Consider the following 16828-nt stretch of genomic DNA (forward strand, 5'->3'; position numbering starts at 1 on the left):
CACGTGGCTTGGCATTGTTTTGCTGAAATAAGCAGGGGCGTCCATGATAACGTTGTTTGGATGACAACATATGTTGCTCCAAAACCTGTATGGACCATTCAGCATTAATGGTGCCTTCACAGATGTGTAAGTTACCGATGCCTTGGGCACTAATACACCCCCATACCATCACTGATGCTGGCTTTTGAACTTTGCGCTTACAACAATCTAGATGGTTATTTTCCCCTTTGTTCCGGAGGACACCACGTCCACAGTTTCCAAATATAATTTGAAATGTGGACTGGTCAGACCACAGAACACTTTACCACTTTGCATCAGTCCATCTTACATGAGCTCGGGCCCAGCGAAGACAGCAGCGTTTTTGGGTGTGGTTGATAAATGTTTTTTTCTTTGCATAGTAGAGCTTTAACTTGCACTTAAAGATGTAGCGACCAGCTGTAGTTACTGACAGTGGTTTTATTAAGTGTTCCTGAGCCCGTGTTGGTGATATCTTTTACATACTAATATCGGTTTTTGATACAATACCGCCTGAGGGATCAAAGGTCCGTAATATCATCGCTTACATGCAGTGATTTCTCCAGATTCTCTGAACCTTTTGATGATTTTACAGACCGTAGATGGTAAAATCCCTAAATTCCTTGCAATAGCTCGTTGAGAAATGTTGTTTTAAAACTGTTCGGAAACTAGCTTACAAATTGGTGACCCTCACCCCATCCTTGTTTGTGAACTACTTAGCATTTCATGAAAGCTGCTTTTATACCCAATCATGGCACCCACCTGTTCCCAATGAGCCTGCACACCTGTGGGATGTTCCAAATAAGTGTTTGATGAGCATTCCTCAACTTAATTAGTATTCATTGCCACCTTTCCCAACTTCTTTGTCACGTGTTGCTGGCATCAATTTCTAAAGTTAAAGATTATGTGCAACAAAAAACATGTTTATCAGTTTGAACATCAAATATGTCGATCCCAGGGCTGCAGGACCTTCGTACTGCCTCACGATACGAAGGTCCTGCAGTCCTGGGTTCGACATCAAATATGTCGATCCCAGGGCTGCAGGACCTTCGTACTGCCTCACGATACGAAGGTCCTGCAGTCCTGGGTTCAATCCCAGGCTCGGGATCTTTCTGTGTAGAATTTGCATGTCCTCCCCGTGAATGCGTGGGTTCCCTCCGAGTACTCCGGCTTCCTCCAACCTCCAAAGACATGCACCTGGGGATAGGTTGATTGGCAACAACAAATTGGCCCTAGTGTGTGAATGTGAGTGTGAATGTTGTCTGTCTATCTGTGTTGGCCCTGCGATGAGGGTGCGACTTGTCCAGGGTGTACACCGCCTTCCACCCGATTGGAGCTGAGATAGGCGCCAGCGCCCCCCGCAACCCCAAAAGGGAATAAGCGGTTGAAAATGGATGGATGGATGTTGTCTTTGTAGCATATTCAACTGAATATGGGTTGAAAATGTTTTGCAAATGTTTTCCCAACTCATATGGAAACGGGGTTTGTATGTACAGTGTGCATTTATGTATGTATATATGTAGAAATATCTACACTATGTATGCATGTTTGTTTATGTGTATGTATATATATATATATATATATATATATATATATATATATATATATATATATATATATATATATATATATATATATAATATATATATATATATATATATATATGTATATATACTATATATATATATATATATATATATATATATATATATATATAGATATATATATATATACAGGCTTCACGGTGGCAGAGGGGTTAGTGCGCCTGCCTCACAATACGAAGGTCCTGCAGTCCTGGGTTCAAATCCAGGCTCGGGATCTTTCTGTGTGGAGTTTGCATGTTCTCCCGGTGACTGCGTGGGTTCCCTCCGGGTACTCCGGCTTCCTCCCACTTCCAAAGACATGCACCTGGGGATAGGTTGATTGGCAGCACTAAATTGGCCCTAGTGTGTGAATGTTTGTGTGAATGTTGTCTGTTTATCTGTGTTGGCCCTGTGATGAGGTGGCGACTTGTCCAGGGTGTACCCCGCCTTCCGCCCGATTGTAGCTGAGATAGGCGCCAGCGCCCCCCGCGACCCCGGAAGGGAATAAGCGGTAGAAAATGGACGGATGGATGTTCAGAATTAAGTTCATGAATCCAGATGGATCTCTAATACATTCCCCAAAGAGGGCACTTTAAGTTGATGATTACTTCTATGTGTAGAAATCTTTATTTATAATTGAATCACTTGTTTATTTTTCAACAAGTTTTTAGTTATTTTTATATATTTTTTTCCAAACAGTTCAAGAAAGACCACTACAAATGAGCAATATTTTGCACTGTTATACAATTTAATAAATCAGAAACTGATGACAGTGCTGTATTTTACTTCTTTATTTCTTTTTCTCAACCAAAAATGCTTTGCTCTGATTAGGGGGTACTTGAATTAAAAAAATGTTCACAGTGGGTACATCACTGAAAAAAGGTTGAGAACCACTGCTCTAGAAGGCCGTTCTTCTCTATGCAAGCAGGGGTGGTAAAAATAGCAAAAGGAAAGCTTTCAGCCTCTAATGTCTTTTAATTCAACGTGTGGAGTTATTGTGAAGCAGCAGTTTACTAATGCAGCTCATTTTTGGAGCAAACCCTTCAATTAGTGACTCATTATGCTGCTGGGCTGAAGTGTGTCATTCACGGTGTGCGACGCAGACATCCATTAGGCCATGTCCCCTCCCTCACGTAGTTGCGGCTGCATTGTTGGTGCTCAGCAAAGCACGGCCACTCTGCCTCCTGGATGTTTGTGCTTCATGCTTCCAAAGTGTCTGCAAGGGAGCGAGAAGGGAGATGGTCAGATCCAGTATGGACAGGAGCCTGGCACGGATCACCCAGTCCCTCCCTGTCACGTGGAAAAGGGCACTTGGAAAAAAAAATGCACCTACAGCATGACATTTTAAACTATATTATTATCTAATATTGCAACAAATATTTTATCACCATATACTCTAAAACTTTTTCTTTTTTTTTATAAGAATAAATACCGAAATGTTTGCTCTGACTTCCATTAAATTGTACACATCAATGACAATGATTTAAAAACTGGTATATAAAAAAAATGCAACTCAGTTTGAATTTGAACGTAAAACAAAAAACATTGGTATTGTTTTTCTATTGAGAGTGATACGCCATGATAACAACAGTAGATTGCTTGGTAAAAAAACATTTAAAAAAATAAATATGTAGATTTAGCAATAAAAAAGAAACACAACTGGTCAGTTTATCAGAACAATAGTCAGAATTGTAGCGTTTTTCCATTTTAGAGTAATATGCTTTAATACCACCATATTTTTGTGTTCAAATTCTGGCAACTGATATGCCAGTTTTTTATTTTATTTTACAGTAATATGTCGTTAAAAAAAAAAGATATTTACGGTGAAATGTTGGCAAATGTTCTGATAAACTGACCAGTTTTTTTTTTGTCACTGTAAAATCTACAGACTTTTTTTTTTTTTTTTACAGTGTAGGTGATTTTTTAAATAAAAAATGTACAAGCAATTGTCGAATAATAATATCAAGAACTGAATCCTAAATATGAATATTTATGTACTATTCACTGTTATAGCGGTATAGCCCGGTTGGTAGAGTGGCCGTGCCAGCAACTTGAGGGTTGCAGGTTCGATTCCCGCTTCCGCTATCCTAGTCACTGCCGTTGTGTCCTTGGGCAAGACACTTTACCCACCTGCTCCCGGTGCCACCCACACTGGTTTAAATGTAACTTAGAAATTGAGTATCACTATGTAAAGCGCTTTGAGTCACTAGAAAAAAGCGCTATATAATTCACTTCACTTCACTTATCAACAGCCCTCTGAGGGCAGCCATAAGTTAGTGCCAAAACACCCAAAAATGGTTTTGCAATTCGCAAATAAAAATAAAAAATTTCTGCAAGTAGAAAAACTTTTTGGAAGTGAAAAAAAAAACCATTTTCTGCAAGTACAAAAACTAGTTGCAGGTATAAAAACAATTTTTTGCAAGTGAAAAAACAATTCCCAAGTAAAAAAAACCAACAGAAAAGTAATTTATTCAATAAAAAACTATTCTCTGCAGGTAAACAACAAATTGCGAACACATATTTTTTTCTTTAATTAAAAAAATGACTTGCAAGTAAAAAAAACTATATTTGCAAGTAAAAAAAACAATTCCCAAATAAAAAACAATTTTCTTCAATAAAAGTTTTTTTGCAAGTTAAATAATTTGCAAACAAAAAATAAAATTTTTGCTTGATTAAAAAATGATTTGCAAATAAAAACATTTTTGCAAGTAAAAAACGATTCCCAAGTTTAAAAAAAAACTTTGATTAAAAAAAAAAGATTCCCAAGTAAAAAACTATTTTCTCCAATTAATAAACAATTTTGCTGCAAGTAAACAACAATTTGCAAACCAAAAACAACATTTTCTTTACTTAAAAAAATTATTTGCAAGCAATACAACATTTATTTTTGCAAGTGAAAAAACGATTCCCAGGTAAAAAAAAAAAAAAACTTTCATTGAAAGAAAAAAAGATTCCCAAGTAAAAAAGAAAATATTTTTCATCCATCCATCCATCCATTTCCTACCGCTTATTCCCTTTTGGGGTTGCGGGGGGCGCTGGCGCCTATCTCAGCTACAATCGGGTAATTAATGTTTTTTCTGCAAGTACTGTAAAACAACAATTTGCAAACAAAAAAGAAAATTTTTGTTTACGGTGGCAGAGGGGTTAGTGCGTCTGCCTCACAATACGAAGTTCCTGCAGTCCTGGGTTCAAATCCAGCCTCGGGATCTTTCTGTGTGGAGTTTGCATGTTCTCCCCGTGAATGCGTGGGTTCCCTCCGGGTACTCCGGCTTCCTCCCACTTCCAAAGACATGCACCTGGGGACAGGTTGATTGGCAAAACTAAATTGGCCCTAGTGTGTGAATGTGAGTGTGAATGTTGTCTGTCTATCTGTGTTGGCCCTGCGATGAGGTGGCGACTTGTCCAGGGTGTACCCCGCCTTCCGCCCGATTGTAGCTGAGATAGGCGCCAGCGCCCCCCGCGACCCCAAAAAGGAATAAGCGGTAGAAAATGGATGGATGGATAAAAAAATTATTTGCAAGTAATAAAAACATTTTTGTGAATAAAAAAACGATCCTCAAGTAAAAAAAAAAAAAAAATTCCTTTAATTAAAAAAACAACAATTTTCTTCAATTAAAATGTGTATTTTGCTGCAAGTAAACAACAATTTGCAAACAAAAGGATTTGCAAGTATAAACACTATTTTCTGGAAGTCTAAAAACTATTTGCAAGGATAAAAAAAAATGTTTATGTAAAAAAAAACGATTCGCAAAGATAAAACATTTTCTGAAACTACAAAAGTAAACTATTTCTAAAACAACTTTCTTCAAATAAAAACATAGTTTGCAAGTTTTTATACTTGCAAATGGTTTTCTTTTGTAGTTTTTTTCTATCTTTTTCTATTTTTTAAATTTTCTTGAATTAAAAAACAATTTGCAAAAATAAAAACAATTTTATGCAAGTAAAAAAATTATTCTCAAATAAACCAATTTTTTTTTGCAAATTTAAAAACGTTTTGTATTCCAGACGTATTCCAGCTTTAATTATCACTCTATAAACACAGGGGGTGCTGCTGAATCCATTTAAGGCTTGTCAAAGCTACTATTTTCTGCGGATGGAGCCCTCTGCCAACAATAAAGAAAAAGAAGCAGGGTGGAGATTAAATTGATTTGCAAACATAAACAATTTAATTTAATTTAAAATTCGATTTGCAAGTAATCAAACAATTTTTTGCAAGTATAAAAAATTCCCATTTTTTTTTCTGGAAGTTAAAAAACAATTTGCAAAGATAAAAACAATTATTTTCATGTAAAAAAAACAATTTGCAAAGATAAACATTCTGCTGCAACTAAAAAAGGAAGCTGCACCCAACCAGACTGCTATCTCCTGCCCGACCACCACCACCATCTGTTCTTTGGCGTGCCAAGCCAGAACCTCCAGCCAGGCCACCTCCGCCAAGGTCACGGCTAACCTCAGCCCCTCAGTCCCTGCTTCAAGGCTAGCACCCGTTCCTGCTCCACGGCTAGAACCTGCTCCACGGCTAGCACATGCTCCACGGCTGCTTCCACTTACTGCTCCACGGCTGCTTCCGCTTACTGCTCCATGGCTGCTTCCAGCACCACGGCAGTCTCTTCGCCTGCCGTTCAAGCTCCACGACTTGGGTGTAGAACTCAGAGGCTGCTGAGGTTCTGGCGTCACTCGCGTCCACCTTTTCAATGGAGGTGGCCACTCCGTGGTCGTCCGCCTCGCCTGCTGGAGCGGCGTTCCACTCGCCGCCACCACTTGACTTGTCCTCGGGTGATTCGGGGACACTTGGCCTGGCGACCGACCACCAACTCCTTCCTCCGCCCTCCCTTGACTCTTGAACTTGGTGTTTTTTGTGGTATTCTGGGGACATCTGGAATCTGTCCTCAAAGGGGAGCACTGTCATGATCCATGGCCCGGATCATGTTTTTTGTAGTCATGTTCTATTAGTTTTGGACTCCCTTAGTTTCTGTTTTGTGAACTGCTGCCAAGCACTAATCAGAAAGTTATTTATTCATGTTTCTCGCCACGCTCAGGCTGACTTCGTTGTTTGCTGAATGTTTACATTGGGTTATTCCTATTTCCTAGTTAATGATTACTGTGCTAAGTAGTTGCCTTAGCTTCCCGTGCATTCGACACGCTTTCCTTTTGTTTGTTTCCTGTTTCTTTGTACGGTGTATAATTTATGACAATACATCATGTTCCGACCTGCACGCTTCGTCCAAAGGGGTCCGTCTGCATCCCGGGAGAACAACCCCCGCAGTAAGATGCGACCCCCACGTGACACTATTGGTTTTGTTTTTCAGGAATATAAACTAGCTAGCATAGATTCTTGTCTTACCTCCATGTGCTGCTCTCATGATTGTAAATTTCGATTGTTTTTAAATCGGTCACACCATCGGAGCCCCCGGCGGCCAGCAGAGCTCCGTCATAGACCACCAGAGACGCCTGGAACACAAGCAGAGTGAAACTAAATGTCACATCCTGGCTTGCATGTACGCTACTCACGTTGTCCCTCTTGCTCCGCAGGCGCTTGACGGGTGTCCACCTGATGGTGTCCGGGTTGAAGCGCTCCACCGTGCACAGGTTCAAACCCAGGTCGTCTCTGCCCCCGCCCACATAGATGTGTCCCAGGTACACAGCGCAGCCCGCATTCTCTCTGGGAGTGGACATGTGGCCACATATGGACCAGCTGCCATCTTCAGGGTTGTATTTCTCCACTGCGAAACATTAATTTTCATGTACTATGTCACATGTCACTCAAACACCAATCTTCAACTTTCAAATCTGAAACATTTAACTCTATATTTAACACTTTCTTGTGAACTTTTTTTTTATTAAGGGGAACACCGAATAATACATGAATATACTGTACATATTATTCTATTAAGTCTGCCTCAAGACCAATATTTTGGGACCGGTACCAACATGTATTTCGATACTTTCCTAAATAATGGGGACCACAAAAATGTCATTAATGTCTTTATTTTAACAAAAACTGTTAGGGCACATGAAACATATGTTTATTATTGTAATTTAGTCCTTAAATGAAATAGTGAACATACTAGACAACTTGTCTTTTAGTAGAAAGTAAACAATCAAAGACTCCTAATTAGTCTGCTGACTTATGCAGTAACATATTGTGTCATTTATCTACCTATTATTTTGTCCACATTATGTGGGATAAACTGTAAAAAATGGATTATTAATCCACTTGTTAATTTACTGTTAATATCTGCTTATTTTCAGTTTTAACATGCTCTACACTTCTGTTAAAATGTAGTTATCACTTACTCTTCTGTTTTTTTGATACTTTACATTAGTTTTGGATGATACCACACATTTAGGTATCGATCCGATACCAAGTAGTTACAGGATCATACATTGGTCATTTTCAAAAACGTCGCGTCTGCAGGGACATATTTCCTGACTCTATAAACATAATATAAATAAATGATCAATGATAAATGGGTTGTACTTGTATAGTGCTTTTCTACCTTCAAGGTACTCAAAGCGCTTTGACACTACTTCCACATTTACCCATTCACACACACATTCACACACTGATGGAGGGAGCTGCTATGCAAGGCGCCAACCAGAACCCATCAGGAGCAAGGGTGAAGTGTCTTGCTCAGGACACAACGGACGTGACGAAGTTGGTACTAGGTGGGAATCGAACCAGGGACCCTTGGGTTGCGCACGGCCACTCTCCCACTGCGACACGCCGTCCACGAAAAAACACGAAAAAAGATTTTATGATGCTAAAAAATATTGATATAATAAGAGTAGTATCGACTAAATATGCTCTTTTACTTGGTATCATTACAGTAGATTCACCCATGGCATTTGTTTACATTTAGGAGTGTTAGCTTTTGTTAGCGGTGACGCCGGTGTGTAGTGAAGCATGTCTGGATATTCCGCGTCCTCCAGTGATAATGAACTTGTAAGAAACTTATTTGTCACCATGCATGCGAGGATTAGTTATTTAGAAGTATCTAAAACACTGCGGATGGATGTTATCTGTACATCTGTACAATTAAACAATTTCCCTTGTGGATCAATAAAGTTTGTCTAAGTCTAATGTCTAAATTATCGGCTAGCTAGCTAGCCATGTCGTAAAACACCTCATCCTGAGGGTGTTTCAGTGTTATAACTTCACCTTTATCTTTACTTTTTACACCAAAATGCGTCCATTTTCCCTTTTCTGTCCACACACTGTGTCTGCTTGTAAGTACTCTGTGTGTGTGCGCTGCCACACATGCTCCTCTGCTTGTAGTTTGCAAATATATCAAAGATGCTATTATAATCCATTTCTAATGGATAAAGCTTTGGCCTGGACAAGAGGTCATCAGGTGGTCCCCAACGTTCACAGAGTGTTTCGACCCTTAACCACAACACTCTCCGGTTGGTGGGTCACTGCTCCTCTCATCCAGGCTTCCGGCTATTGTCCTCTCTTTTATGCCAGAGCCAACAGGAGGCTCTCTCCGCCGCTTCTCCCAGCCTACGAACGGCTGTTTTTCTCAAGTGACCTCTCAATCCGACCTTTGTCATCATATTCCACACAGATTGCGCAGGGAATCCTCGACAACCAACTTCCACTGTCATCAGCCATGCTGTCCACCCCTCGTCCCGGCAGTTCTGGACAAGTTGTTGTTACTTTGTTTTCTTCCTCTCTGGCGCTTCCTCACATCCCTCCTCCCACGGGACAGTAAGCTCCACCAGGATGATTTTCTTTCCCTCTGGGGACCACAAAACTATGTCTGGTCTCAAAGTGGTGGACAGCACTGCCTCTGGGAAGAGGAGCTTCTGCCCCATCCCTGGGCCAACTGCAAGAGGTTTTGGTTGGCTTGGCCTTGGACAACTGGTCTATGACCCTCTTTCACGAAGGTGATGGTGCTCAGCAATGGTTTTGTTTTGGCTGGGTGTTTCTTTCTCCTCTCTTGCTCCAAGATGTCTGCGAGCATTGCCAACACCTTGTCATGGCGCCACCTGTATCTTCCCTGGGTCAATGCTGTTTTGCACCCAGACAGAATGTGCGCCATAGTTCCTTTACCGCCACACAACCTGCACAGCGAGTCCTCCCTCATTCCCCACCTATGCAAGTTGACTGGGGTCGGCAGGGTCTCATATACTGCTCGAAGCAGGAATGAGATACGAAACGGCTCCAGCCTCCACAGTTCACTCCACGTCACGTTCCTCTTGGGAAGGTTCCACCTTGTCCAGGCACCTTGGGTTGCGAGCTCGATGGCTTTAGCTCTTTTTCCTTCTTCCTCAAGGTTTCGGACTTCATCCTGAATCAAGGTCCTCCTTTCCCTGGGAGTGGACTTGGACCACTGCTGGAAATGTGATGTTCCTAGACCCTGTCTTCCAGTGCAGAGGCTTCCGATGGTATCTTTGGTCCTGAGAGATGATTCTGCCTGGGCAATAGCAGTGCTAGCGGCCCACTTCCTGCCAGATCTTGTTCTTATTCCAGCTTCCCTGATCAGCCGATCTTGGGAGTCCCTATACGTCAGGGAAAGTCTGCATTTTGCGACTTTAAACTCCTCCAGAACTGAAGACAGGGGGAGCTGGAGCTGGCCCGACCTTATGTAGAGCCCCGTAGATGTAAAGCTCGGGGGTATACCCAACCATTTCTGAAGGTACTTGTTGAACTTCCTCTCCAACCCTTCAACTGTTGTTATCGCCACTTCGTACACGGTGAGAAGCCACATACGTCTTTGGAGTAAGCCATGCTGGTAGATCCAGCACTTGTATTTCCCAGGCAGACCAGACTTGTCAATCCTTTTCAACCATTCTTCAACCTGATTTTCGGTGCTGGAGATGCTGTTTTTATCCGTCATGGAATCATCATACCACTTTCCAAGGCATTTAATGGGGTTCCCTTGGATGTTTGGGATTGCTTCCCCCTGAACAAGCAGCTTGAACTTTCCCGTTGTTTTTCCCTTTTGGCTCACCAGACACCTTGATTTCTTGGGCTTGAAGATCATCTTTGCCCAAGTAGCCATACAATCCAGTTCCGCCAGGACCCATCTCGCCTGCACGCGAGTTGGTGTTATCACGGTAAGATCATCCATGAATGCCCTGATTGCTGGTTGTTGACTTCCTGCTGCAGTCTTTGGTCCTCTTGACTTTATGATCGCTGCAGAGATGATCAGGTTCATTCCCATGACAAACAAGATGGGAGAGATGGTGCACCCTGTCACTATTCCCTTCTCCACTGGCTGCCATTTAGTTGTGAACATGGCTGCCTGGAATCGTAGCTTGATGTCTCCCAGGTAGCTGGTGATCATCCCCTGGATGTGATGTGGGATGTGGTAATGGTCCATAGCCACTTGGATCACGTTATGGGGAATTGACCCATATGCATTAGCAAAATCAAGCCAGACTACGGTTAGGTTGCCTTTCTTCTCCTTTGCTTCTTGGATAAGTTGGCTGAGGAGCCCTGTATGCTCCAGGCACCCGGAGAACCCTTCGATACGCCCTTCTGGATAGAGGTGTTAATATATCCATTCCGGGTCATGAAGGAGCTCATTCTTTTGGTCAGCACTGAAAAGAAGATTTTCCCCTCCACACTTAGCAAGGAAATGGTTCGGAACTGACTGATCTTTGTGGATCCCCGTTCTTTCGGCACAAAGCACTCTTCTGCCCGTCTCCAGCTTGTTGGTACGGTTCCTTTGGCCCATATAACCCGCATAAGCTTCCACAGCCTGTGTAGGAGCTTAGGGCATTTCTTGTATACTTTGTAGGGTATACCGCTGGGACCTGGGGCGGAAGCTGATCTTGCGTGCTTGACAACCTCTTGAACCTCTCTCCATGATGGATATTCTGTGCTGAGGGAGGATGTTGGTGGACTGGTGGTACCAAGCCCGAGATTTCCTGGTAGGGCATTGTTTCTTGAAGGGTCACTGAATGTCTCTTCAACAAACTCCTCCACCTCCTCCTTAGAACTTGTTAGAGTCCCTGACCTCGCCTCTCCCAAAAGTGACTTGGTGAAGCGATAGGGGTCTTTTTTGAACTGGGCTCGTGCAGCTTCCTGCCTTTTCCGCCTTTGCCTTTGCCCTTCAGCCCTTCTCAGCCTGATGAGCTGCTCGCGGAGGCTGGCTGGCAGTTCTTTTATACCTTCCTTTTCTTCCATGCTTGCCAATTTGAATTGCTTTCTCAGGGTTTTAATCTCCTTCCGAAGTTGTTTGATCTTTCTTTCTCTTCTGTTTTCCTGCTTTTCTGGTCTGGCTTTGTTCTCTCTCCTTGGCACTGTTCCAAACCGCTCTTTTCCCAAGTTTTAGGTGATGGCTGTGAGTGAATCCACCTTCCTTTCTACTGAACCTGCTTGAACCATTTCAAGCACCCTTTCCAGATCTTCATCGAGCATGGACCACTCCTTGGTCTCATTCATCTTAGGCCACTTGATTCTTTCCTTCGTTAGCTGGGGTGGGCTTTCTCGGATGGCATTTGAGGTTGTCCTTGTGGGGTTTTGGGGGATTGCAAGCACTGAGAGATCTCTAGGACTATGGTTTGCTTCCTGCCTAGGGTTTTCCTGCGTCTCACCAGACTGTTCGTCTGAGCGGTGTGCCTGTGTCCGTCCCTGTCCACACTTGGCCTTGTCCTTGGCCTTGCTCTTGTGTATTTTGAGCCCTCTTGCACCTTTGCAGATCTTTTCGCAATTGCACTTCACTTCCCATGCCTCCCCAGTCAAGGTGGTCTGTGTGAGCCTAGCAACGTCATGGAGGTGAAGAAGACGGGCTCCAGTTACAGCGACCAGGAGACCAAGAAACAAAACTAGTGTTTTTCTTGTTTGTTTTTTTACCAAGCCCCGCCTCCATTTATATATATATATATATATATATATATATATATATATATATATATATATATATATATATATATACATATATATATATATATATATATATATATATATATATATATATATGTATATATATATATATATATATATATTAAAAGTAAATTGAGAAAATTGGCTATTTTTGGCAATTTATTGAAGTGTGTATCAAACTGGTAGCCCTTCGCATTAATCAGTACCCAAGAAGTAGCTCTTGTTTACAAAAAGGTTGGTGACCCCTGATTTACAGGCTTTCGAAAGCCCTATAAAATAATGTGGTGGACCAGATTGGGCGCCCGGGCCTCCAGTTTGACAACTGTGGTGTAGATCATATGTATCTTAGATGTACAAAACCCAAAAGCAGTGAATTTTTCACGTTGTGTAAATGGTAAATAAAAAAAGAATACAATGATTTGCAAATCCTTTCAAACTTATATTCAATTGAATAGACTCCAAAGACAATATATTTCATGTTCACACTGAGAATTTTTTTTTTTTTTGTAAATTATTTTTAACTTTGAATTTAATGGCAGGAACACATTGCAAAAAAGTTGTCACAGGGGAATTTTTACCACTGTGTTACATGGCCTTTTCTTTTAACAGCACTCAGTAAAGGTTTGGGAACTGAGGACACACATTTTTGAAGTGGAATTATTTCCCATTCTTGCTTGATGTTCAGTTTAAGCTGTTCAACAGTCTCATTTCTGCTATTTTAGCCTTCATATTGCACCAAACATTTTCAATGGGAGACAGGTCTGGACTACAGGCAGGCCAGTCTAGTACCCGCACTCTTTTACTATGAAAGCCACGCGGTTGTAACACGTGGTTTGACAATGTCTTGCTGAAATAAGCAGGGGTGTCCATGATAACGTTGCTTGGATGACAACATATGTTGGTCCAAAACCTGTATGTACCTTTCAGCATCAATGGTGCCTTCACAGATGTGTAAGTTATCCATGTCGTGGGCATTAATACACCCCAATACCATCACAGATGCTGGCTTTTCCACTTTGCGCCAAGAACAATCCGTATAGTTGTGAATTATATTTATATAGTGAATTATATTTATATAGCGCTTTTCTCAAGTGACTCAAAGCGCTTTACATAGTGACACCGAATATCTAAGTTACATTTAAACCAGTGTGGGTGGCACTGGGAGCAGGTGGGTAAAGTGTCTTGCCCAAGGACACAACGGCAGTACTAGGATGGCACAAGCGGGAGTCGAACCTGCAACCCTCAAGTTGCTGACACGGCCACTCTACCAACCGAGCTATGCCGGATAGTTCTTTTCCACTTTATGCCGGAGAACACAACGTCCACAGTTTCCCAAAACTATTTGAAATGCGGACTCGTCAGACCACAGAACACTTTTACACTTAGCATCAGTCTATCTTAGATGAGCTGGGGCCCAGCGAAGACTGCTGCGTTTCTGGGTGTTATTGATAAATGTATTGCATTTGCATAGTAGATTTAACTTGCACTTACAGATGAAGCGACCAACTGTAGTTACTGACAGTGGTTTTCTGAAGTGTTCCTGAGTGCATGTGGTGAGATCCTTTACACACCGATGTCGCTTTTTGATGCAGTACCTCCTGAGGGACTCAAGGTCACGGGCATTTAATGTTATCTGCTGTGATTTATCCAGATTCTCTGAGCCTTTTCATTATATTACAGACCCATAAATGGTGAAATCCCTAAATTCCTTGCAATAGCTGGTTGAGAAATGTTGTTTTTAAACCGTTCCACAATTTGCTCATGCATTTGTTGACAAAGTGGTGACCGTCGTCCCATCCTTGTTTGTGAATAACTGAGCATTTCATGGCACCCACCTGTTCCCAATTAGCCTGTTCACCTGTGGGATGTTCCAAATAAGTTTTTGATGAGCATTCCTCAAATTTCTCAGTCTTTTTGCTACTTGTGCCAGCTTTTTTGAAACATGTTGCAGGCATCAAATTCTGAATGAGCTAATGTTTGCAAAAAATAACAAAGTTTCTCAGTATGAACACTAAATATCTTGTCTTTACAGTCTATTCAATTGAAGATAAGTTGAAAATGATTTGCAAATAATTGTATTCTCTTTTTATTTACCATTTACACAACATGACAACTTCACTGCTTTTGGGTTCTGTACTTTGATGGAAACTTTGCTATACATTGTCATTAATAACCCGCTTTCCAAATATGTCTGCAAGTAGTTTGTTTGTGGAGGTGTTCCGGGGTCATATTGTGATTTTCTTCCTCCACATAAAACACTTCGTTGTGGTCTACATCAGTGTTCCCCAACTACCGATTGGTACCGGGCAGCAGAATTGTTTTTATTAATTTCTTTAAATTTTTTTATTTTAAAATGTTTTTTTTTTTTTATAATCAACATAAAAAACACAAGATACACTTAAAATTACGGCACCAACCCAAAAAACCTCCCTTTTTCATGACAAAAAAAAATAATATTTAAATAAATAAAAAGATAATAATTTATACACTGAATACAAGGTGGGAGGGAGGGAGTATGCTCAGTTTGTAGGGGGGAGAGAGCTTTTCCTTTTACTCTGAATACAAGGTGGGAGGGAGGGAATAGGCTCAGTTTGGAAGGGGAGAGAGCATATGACGCAACTCAGTGGAAAATGCCCACACTGGGAACACTGGTGTAACGAAAAGAGAGAAAAGATACTTTCAATGCGGAAAAGGTCACACACAGGCCAGAAAGCATTGCAATTTACACCAGGCTACATAAATGTTTTCCGAAAGAATGTCTTCTCCCTGCCATCTTTGTTTTAGTTTTTAGTGCTTCCGTATTGAAATTACTGACGGACATAAGTTAGCTCAGTGTAAAGTCGCAGCTTTTCCACGTGGAGACGAGCCAGGTGAGGTGGTTCGGGCATCTGGTCAGGATGCCACCTGAACGCCTCCCTGAGGTGGGGCACGTCCGACCGATAGGTGGCCACGAGGAAGACCCAGGACACAGTGGGAAGACTGTGTCTCCCAGCTGGCCTGGGAACGCCTCGGGATCCCCCGGGAAGAGCTGGACGAAGTGGCTGGGGAGAGGAAAGTCTGGAGCTTCTCTGCTTAGGCTGCTGCCCCAGTGACCTGGCTTCGGACAAGCGGAGGAAAATGGATGGATGGATGGATGATTTAAAAAAAAAGTACATCAGATTTGGGCCACTTTGGCCTGTAGTGTAAACTTAGTCTCACAGCTTCTAGAAAGGAGCTGTTCCTCAGACTGGTGGTCCTACTGCTTAATTGGAGGGGATCAAAGAGAGAGACCGGTTTCTTTCGCCACCCTCTGCAGTGCCTTCCTCTCTTTAACTGTGCAGCTGCTGTTCCACACCCTTGTTTATGCTCCTGCTCTCTGTCCAAGCTCCTAAGGATGGAGCTCCCTCATCCAGCACGCCGCAGCTTTTTGAGGAAATGGAGACGCAGCGGTGCTGTCGTTCTGTCAAAGTTCAGCAGTTTATCTAAATGTGCACTGGCCCATGTTGACAAAACAAGTCCACGGACCAGAAGGGATGACAACAGTACCAGTATAGAGAGGCACAGAGCAGGTACAAGCCTACAGGAGAAGAGTAATGGACCGCTGGAAAAACTTACTAACAACACAGCAGTCAGAGGTATCAGAACATGAAACATCCAACATTGTAACATTTGTCAGTCAGAAAAGAGGACATTCCTCTAAGGTCTCCCTTTTAAAAACTGTATTCCTAAACAGTAGACCCTGACCAGAAATAGTTTGTGGGAATTCTACGGGCCTGTACTTCTCAGAGACAGAAATAGTCCAAACGGTTGGCAGCTCAACATAACTCTTGTTTATCTTGGTTCTGTGTGTGTCCATGTCCGACATACTGTCAGAGTGTCCAGACTTCCTGTACAGTCCTCCGTACTGTACTGGACTACATCTAAAACGGTTTGATGTTTCGGTTTAAATTACACTATGGTGTTGGAATTTCTTTGAAAGAAGAACAATGTTTAAAATAAATGGACTCAGAGGGGGCGAGTCTTCAGACTAGATATGACCAATGTAAATCCAAGACTAGATGTGACCAATTTAGGTCTATAACTAGATCTGAACAATCTACGTCCAAGACTAGATCTGGCCAATGTAAGTCTAAGACTATATGTGACCAATGTAGGTCTATGACAAGATATGAATGATGTAAGTCTAAGACTAGATCTGACCAATATAAGTCTAAGACTAAATGTGACCAATCTAAATCTAAAACCAGATCTGACCAATCTAAATCTAAGACTAAATCCGACCAATCCAAGTCTAAGACTAAATGTGACCAAACTAAGTCTAAAACTCGATCCGACCAATCTAAGTCTAAGACTAGATCCGACCAATGTATGTCGAAGACTATATGTGACCAATCTAAGTCTAAGACTAGATCTG

General features: G+C 41.8%; 1 protein-coding gene across 1 annotated transcript in view; it reads right to left on the bottom strand.

Moving 5' to 3' along the window:
- Positions 1-2374: 2374 nt before the first annotated feature.
- si:ch73-29c22.1 (kelch-like protein 20) overlaps positions 2375-16828 on the bottom strand; it is a 32062-nt gene continuing 17608 nt past the window's right edge. Inside the window, exons 6-8 of the mRNA XM_061906105.1 lie at positions 7110-7321; positions 6943-7049; positions 2375-2814 (exon numbers count right to left, since the gene is read on the bottom strand). Of these exons, the coding sequence (XP_061762089.1) occupies positions 2757-2814; positions 6943-7049; positions 7110-7321 (377 nt within the window). The 3' untranslated portion in view covers positions 2375-2756. The remainder of the gene's footprint in view (positions 2815-6942; positions 7050-7109; positions 7322-16828) is intronic.

Source organism: Nerophis ophidion, linkage group LG07 (assembly GCF_033978795.1).
Source record: "Nerophis ophidion isolate RoL-2023_Sa linkage group LG07, RoL_Noph_v1.0, whole genome shotgun sequence".
Classification (NCBI taxonomy): Eukaryota; Metazoa; Chordata; class Actinopteri; order Syngnathiformes; family Syngnathidae; genus Nerophis; species Nerophis ophidion.